Raw genomic sequence first — 7428 nt, forward strand, 5'->3', positions numbered from 1 at the left:
GTATGCCTGGAGACTAGGCTTGTATGCCTGGAGGATAGGCTTGTATGCCTGGAGGATAGGCTTGTATGCCTGGAGACTAGGCTTGTATGCCTGGAGACTAGGCTTGTATGCCTGGAGACTAGGCTTGTATGCCTGGAGGATAGGCTTGTATGCCTGGAGGATAGGCTTGTATGCCTGGAGGATAGGCTTGTATGCCTGGCAGTTAACTCCCTTCTTGGGGATAAGACAGAGTATGCCATAGAAGGGGTTGGCCTCTGTAAGTTGGGCCTTCAAGAGGACACAAAACAGATTGTCTTGGGCTCCGGTAGATGTCATATGACCTGTGGAGGAAACTGGAAGAGGAAGAAGACAGTGAAACCAAAGGTCGGAGACCGGAGATTGGACACATATTTCTCCTGGACAGAGGTAAGCATTGCCCAGCACTTTCTTATCTTTAGGTCCTAGAAGGCAGAAACAGGGAAAATGTGCTGGCGAAGTTGGGGTCCTACAGTTGGGACTGGGAATTTTAGTGTGAACATGAGCACATGTGAGGCTTTGTTGAGCTCTGATATTAAGCAAACTGAGTAGAAAGCTGGGCCTCGGGAACCTTTATGTTTGGGATCTTGGTTTCAGATGTGGACTTTGTGACAGCACTTTGCTCCCAAGTGGTTTACGAGGGCTTGGTAGATGACACCTTCCGAATCAAGTGTGGTAAGTGCCATGATCCTCTGCATCTTGGCTAAGTGGAAATGATGCATCCTCTGGTGGCTCCTGTGGTAGAGCAGTACTGTGGGGAGACTGGTGACACCGGGAGACCTTTAGCAGAATTAAGGAATGAGTAGGAGAAGGGCTCTGTGCAACTGCTAATAGCTGTCCCCTCTGCCTTCAAAGGGAGCGTTGATTTTGGCCCAGAAGTCACATCCTCTGACAAGAGCCTGAAGGTGCTACTCAACGCTGAGGACAAGGTGAGGGTGTAGGTGTCCGGATTTACTCAGGACCACTGCACACAAGGCTGGGGTCCAGCCTTGGGCAGGGAGCCAAACCCCTGGGAGGTTTCCCCAGTCAATTAGGATCAGATCCAAGCTAGGAATGGTGGCTCCCACCCGTAATTTCATCTTTTCGAAGATGGAAGCAGACGAATCAGGAGCTTAAGACCAGACTCAGCTAAATAAAACTATCTCAAAATCTAAAAATACATATGTGAAAGAGTGAGTAGATCCAGACCCTAGAGGTGGGCCTGACACCCACTTCTGACACCAGCTCTGCTCTGGTCTTAGTTTGGCTTGGGCATCACTTCCTGGGCTGTTATTGTCCTCATGAGGCAGGCAGGGGCCTGGTACAGATCTGTCATAGTAAGTGGCTTCTGTCTTGTTCTCTCACAGGTGTTCAATGAGATCCGCAACGAGCACTTCTCCAATGTCTTTGGCTTCTTGAGCCAGAAGGCCCGGAACTTGCAGGCCCAATATGATGTAAGGCCTGTGTCTCTGTTGACTTTCTTCAGTGTTCCCTCTCTAATCCTATGGTAGCCCTCCCGTGTCTGCTCATGGATGGGGAGTGGCAGAGGGAAAATGGAGGTTTCTTAGGAGGTGCTGACCTATGGCATTTCCACAGCGCCGGAGAGGCATGGACATAAAGCAGATGAAGAACTTCGTGTCTCAAGAGCTCAAGGGACTGAAACAGGAGCACCGCCTTCTGAGTCTCCGTAGGTGCTAGCCTGGGGATGAGGGGAGGTGACTGTGCCCTCCAGGGGAGTGTTGCTGAAGGTCATTACTTTCTTCCAAGAGGAGATTCTTGTTCTCTTGGCATAGTCTCATTCGATTTAAAATAAAAGAGTGCTTATGGATTTTCCTTTATGAGGATTTTCCTTGTGGAACCAGGAAGGTGAATTTTTTTTGTCCTTTCTGCAGATATTGGGGCTTGTGAATCAATCATGAAGAAGAAAACAAAGCAGGACTTCCAGGAGCTAATTAAGACTGAGCATGGTAACTGCCGGAGCATCAGGAAACTCTTCCTCTTGCTCCTTTCCCACTGGTTTCCAGCCCCTGGAAAAGCTCTCTCCAGCTGATGTTGCTGGCTCTGTGGACTGCTGGGGGTCCCATAGCTCCACCCAAGGATAGAGAAAAGAGATTGGGAGACAGACACATCTCAGCTAAGCTGATCTCCAGGAATGGCCGTTTTCTGATCTCTTACAGCTCTGCTGGAGGGCTTCAACATCCGAGAGAGCACTAGCTACATTGAGGAGCACATAGACCGGCAGGTGTGCACTGGGAGGCTGCGGATGAGGGTTAGAGGTGGGGCTGCCTGAGCAGGAAGAAGAGAAGACATGCATCCTGAAACGTCAACCCTCTTGACCCTTCCTTCCTGTGCAGGTGTCGCCCATAGAGAGCCTACGCCTCATGTGCCTTTTGTCCATCACTGAGAATGGTGAGCCCAAAAGATCAAGCCAAGAGGGCCAGATGAGAAATATGCATGCCTCAGGGATAAAGAGGGGACTTTTGAAAGCCCAGCAAATGGGGCTTTTGTTTTGTTTTCTTTAGTTTTTTGTGTTTTGTTTTGGCTCTTACTGAATTCTTTCTCTCTTATAATGATGTTTTCTTGTTTGGGGTGGGTTATTAGCAGGTTGAAGGGGACGTATTGTTTGGCTGTAGACAGTTCTATCTTCTGACCACTCCATGGCACCCAGCATACATAGGGTGCAGTGGCAGTCCTCTCCTCCCTCAGACCTGTGCTCATGAGGCTTCCTGAGAAAGCGTGCAGGACCAAGGAGTCCTTCTCAGAAGCTGCACTTCTACACCTTCCTGACAACATGGTGTACTGTTGACCCCTCAGTGCTAAGTGAATCATGTTGCTTTCTACCTGGAGACACAGTCTGCTGCTTCTAGCTCACCTTCCTTGAAGTTGGAAGCCCAGCTTCTTATCTCTGTGGAGAAAAAAAAAAAACATCTCTCAGCAGCTGTAAATGAGTTCTAATAGCTGGCGCTTAGCCGGAATGCACAGGAAGTCCGTCTGCCGTTACAGCTTTGAGACTCTCTCCAGCACTGGTGCTCTCCATTGTTCAGTGTGCCTTCCTTCTTCCCGGTGGTTCAGAGCTCTCAGAGTAGGATACCTGGCCTTTACCTTCCAGTAAGCAGTTAGGCTAAACAGTCCATTTGGCATCTGCTGCATCCTGTTTGAGGGTGGCGCAGTTCTTCCTCCTGGATATATGTTGGTTGATTGGTTTGGCTGTTCTCTGGGATTCTTGACTGCTTTTTGTATTTTCTCACGTACCTGCCTTGTTTCCCGTACTCTTAGGTTTGATACCCAAGGATTATCGGTCCCTGAAAACACAGTATCTGCAGGTAAAGATGAGAAAATATAATCCTTTTTTCATTTAAAAATTATATTGATTAGGGCTGGAGAGTTGGCTCAGCAGTTAAGATTGCTTGTTGCTCTGGGAACAGAGGACCTGGGCTCAGTTCACAGCATTCACATGGTGGTTCACAGCCATTTGTAACTCCAGTTTCAGGAAATTCAACACCTTTTGACCTCTGTGGGAACCAGGCCCACACATGTGCATACACATTCAGGCAAAACACTCATATACACGACATCTAAAGAACACTTTGAAAACTATGGTTATTGATTCTGTGCATGCGTATGTGCACATGCGCATGTTTGTGAAGATCAGAGAGAAACACTCAAGGGATGGCTTTCTCCTTCTACTACATGGGTCCCTGGGGACCAGACTCAGGTCATCAGGTTTGGCAGCAAACACCTTCGCTTGCTAAGCCATCTATCCAACCCCATCCTTCTGTCCTTAAGTAGTTTCTGCTACTTTTTATACCTCTTTGATACTGCCACTCACTAGTAGACACTGCAGAGTGCATAAGAATTCCTCCCTTCCCCTGCGTCCCCAACAGTGCTGGTTGAGTGGTGGACACTGAGTATATAACTGGCTTCAAATCCCTTCAGAGCTATGGCCCTGAGCACCTGCTAACCTTCTCCAACCTGCGGAGAGCCGGGCTTCTAACAGAGCAGGCTCCTGGGGACACCCTCACAGCAGTAGAGAATAAAGTGAGCAAGCTGGTGACGGACAAGGCTGCAGGTGAGCCTCCATCTCTCCCCCCTGGGCAGCTGTTCCTTTTCTTACAGTAGGCAGCGCCCTCTGAGGCGGGGAGGACTGGGAGGGCTGATCTCACATGAACCCCAAACTTCTGCATGTGCTGACCTTTGACCTGAGTTCTCACTTAATCCTCCAGAGGCAGGTGTTCTTTCCCTTGTTTTTCTTCTAAGGAAAATGCAGCCTAGAGAAATGAAGTGGCTGTTCACAGTCTCTCAGGACATCAGGCTGCTTTTATTCTGAAGCTGATGCCTACCGTAGAAATTAAGGTCCCCTTGTAGACTACATTGACTGGGCAGCTGATCCCCTGTAGGAGAAAAACAGTGGCTGAGGAGTGTGCTGATTGCTTTACTCGGATCCAGGAACTGCAGGGACTGAGCTCGGGGCAGGGAGGATGGGGCCGGGCATTGGTGCACCGTTTTCTCTTACGTGAGATGGTATTGTGGATCTGTAGATCTTAGATGGAACCTAGCACGGATTTCTTCCCCAGGAAAAATCACTGACGCCTTCAGTTCTCTGGCCAAGAGGAGCAATTTTCGTGCCATCAGCAAAAAGCTGAATTTGGTATGTAGAACAAACAAGGATGGATGGGAAACAGTTTTGGGGTTGGTTTTCTTTTTTTGTTTTAGTTTTTTTGTTTGTTTGTTTGTTTGTTTTGAGCCAGGGTCTCTGTCTAACTCTGGCTGTCCTGGAACCCTGCAGACCAGGCTGGCCTCATAATCAGAGATCCACCTGCCTCTGCCTCCGAAGTGTTGGGATTAAAGGTGTGCACCGCCACTGCCCGACTGTTTCTTTATAGAGTACTTTGAATCCATATTAACCTGTATGCCATTGCATTTCTTTCTTTTTGGTGAGGTGTGTGTGTGTGTGTGTGTGTGTGTGTGTATACAGTGTGTGCCTGTGTCTGCAGTGTGTGTGGAGTATGAGAGTGTGTACAGTGTGTGTGCATGTGTGTGTATGTATTCATGTGTGCTAATGCATAGCACACATGCAGAGGTCAGAGGAAACCGTGAGTGTCAGTCCTCACCTTCCACCTTGTTTGAGATGGAGTCTTAAGTTGTGTTTCCTCTGTATAGGCTTGTCTGGCTTGCCCCCCAGCTCCTGGGGGTTCTCTGGTGTCAGCCTCCTAATGTCCCCATAGGACACTGGGGTCAAATGGACTTGCGCTGTGGGTTCTGGGGAAGTGAGCTCAGTTCCCATGCTCAGGTAGCAAGGAATTTTTACCCACTGAACCACCTCCCCAGTCTCTGTTCTTCCATTTAAAAATATTTTTATTTTGTGTATTAAGTGCTTTTTTGCATTTGTGTGTGTTCCTCATGTTGGCCTAGTGCATGTAGAGGCCATAAGAAAGTCTTAGATTAGCCGGGCGTGGTGGCACATGCCTTTAATCCCAGCACTAGGGAAGCAGGGGCAGGCAGATTTCTGAGTTCGAGGCCAGCCTGGTCTACAAAGTGAGTTCCAGGACAGCCACGGCTATACAGAGAAACCCTGTCTCGAAAAAACCAAAAAAAAAAAAAAGTAAGTCTTAGATTTTCGGGAACTACAATTGTGGGTTGCTCTGTAGGTGCTAGGAATTGAACTTGTCTGCAAGATCCCCATGTATTGCGTTTTTGTTTTTTTGTTTTTTAAGATTTATTTATTTATTTATTTTATGTATGTGAGTACACTGTTCCTCACTTCAGACACACCAGAAGAGGACATCAGATCTCATCACAGATGGTTGTGAGCCACCATGTGGTTGCTGGGAATTGAACTCAGAACCTCTGGAAGAGCACTCAGTGCTCTTAACCTCTGAGCTATCTCTCCAGCCCCATGTCATTGCACTTTTACAGTAATTTTACAGCATGAGCTTAATTTAATAATGAAACAAAGCATGAAGAACCACTGTTTATAGACACATAACAGCACCGGTCAATGGTAGAGAACATTGAGAAGTATGGGTTCCCTGCTTCCTGGGAAGGGGCTAGAGGCAAGGACTGGGAAAGAACCCTTCCCTTCAGAGCCTTTACAGGGAGCAGAGGAAGCCCTATCGAGAAGGGGCAGGTATGTAATACAACAGTTGTCTTAGCTTGGAACCTTTTGTCTGCACCTTTGCTGGCTTTCACTAAAGTGTGAGCTGCTGCTCATGTCAGCTGCTTTATCAGACCTCTGAAAGGTCAGAGCTCTGAGCTGTCACCTGTCTAATGTAGTACCTTTGTTCTCTAGATCCCACGTGTAGATGGGGAGTATGACCTGAAAGTGCCCCGAGATATGGCCTATGTCTTCAGTGGTGCCTATGTGCCTCTGAGCTGCCGAATCATTGAGCAGGTGAAAAAGAATTACTTTTGCTTCAATTCCTATTGCGCTCTTTATGCTGCTGCTTGGTCCTTGGCCCATCTCAACTTTCACTTTCCAAGGAACTAGTTAGGAACTTGAGTCTCACTGTTGTTCCTTTCCTTTCCTAAACTCACTGTCAGAAGACCTGAGCCAGCGTTTATACCTTTCTAGGTGCTGGACCGGCGGAGTTGGCAGGGCCTCGATGAAGTGGTACGGCTGCTAAACTGCAGTGAGTTTGCATTTACAGGTATGGGGCATTGTTTGTGCACTGTGCATGGCCAGGGAGAGCTGGGCAGCACCCATGACCGTGGAGCGTGTGTGAGTAAAGATGGAGTCTACTCTGATCCTCACAGACACGGCTAAGGAAGACAAGGCTTCCAGTGAGTCACTGCGCCTCATCTTGGTAGTGTTCTTGGGGGGCTGCACCTTCTCAGAGATAGCAGCCCTGCGCTTCCTGGGTAGAGAGAAAGGTAAGAACAGAAAGGTGAGAGCAGCGTTGCGTGGGTTCTGGGGACAGTGTGTGCTGCCCAGGAAGGTTTTCCTCTTGACTGTGGCACCACTTAGACACCCTTGCTGGGAACTGCTGTGGGGAGGCCGGGAGCATAGTCCTGCCGGCTTCACACTTAGTAGTACCCTAGCGACTGCAATTTATAGTTTTATTTTTCTATTTTTCTCCTCACTTGTTGGGGACAGGCAGGTCCAGATGTGTCTATGCCTGTAGCCTTGCATTCTGATCCTGGGGCACTGGGTCACTGTGGGAGTGGTGGGCTTGGCCTGTTGGGACCTGAAGTCTGTTTAGTCACTTTTGCTACTTCTCTTGACTCTTAGGGTACAGATTTATTTTTCTGACAACTGCTGTTACAAACAGTGCCCGCCTCATGGAAGCCATGAGTGAGGTGAGATCCTGATGTTTTCCTGGTCAATGCTGAAGTAATTCCGGATTGAGATGCTGGTGTTTGGCACCTACCTTCTACGATTCCTGTCTCACACACATACACACACACACACACACACACACACACACACACACACAC

At 48.4% G+C, this 7428-nt stretch overlaps 1 protein-coding gene across 1 annotated transcript in view; it reads left to right on the forward strand.

The window, feature by feature from the left end:
• Vps33b (VPS33B late endosome and lysosome associated) overlaps positions 1-7422 on the forward strand; it is a 21478-nt gene extending 14056 nt beyond the window's left edge. The window contains 15 exon segments of the mRNA XM_021203653.2: positions 289-405; positions 613-690; positions 871-944; positions 1362-1448; positions 1591-1681; positions 1887-1961; positions 2172-2236; positions 2349-2403; positions 3271-3317; positions 3931-4063; positions 4569-4642; positions 6284-6385; positions 6566-6641; positions 6748-6864; positions 7223-7422. Coding sequence (XP_021059312.1) covers positions 289-405; positions 613-690; positions 871-944; positions 1362-1448; positions 1591-1681; positions 1887-1961; positions 2172-2236; positions 2349-2403; positions 3271-3317; positions 3931-4063; positions 4569-4642; positions 6284-6385; positions 6566-6641; positions 6748-6864; positions 7223-7302 — 1271 coding nt within the window. The 3' untranslated portion in view covers positions 7303-7422.
• The last annotated feature ends 6 nt before the right edge of the window (positions 7423-7428 follow it).

Source organism: Mus pahari, chromosome 1 (assembly GCF_900095145.1).
Source record: "Mus pahari chromosome 1, PAHARI_EIJ_v1.1, whole genome shotgun sequence".
In the NCBI taxonomy this organism is placed as follows: domain Eukaryota; kingdom Metazoa; phylum Chordata; class Mammalia; order Rodentia; family Muridae; genus Mus; species Mus pahari.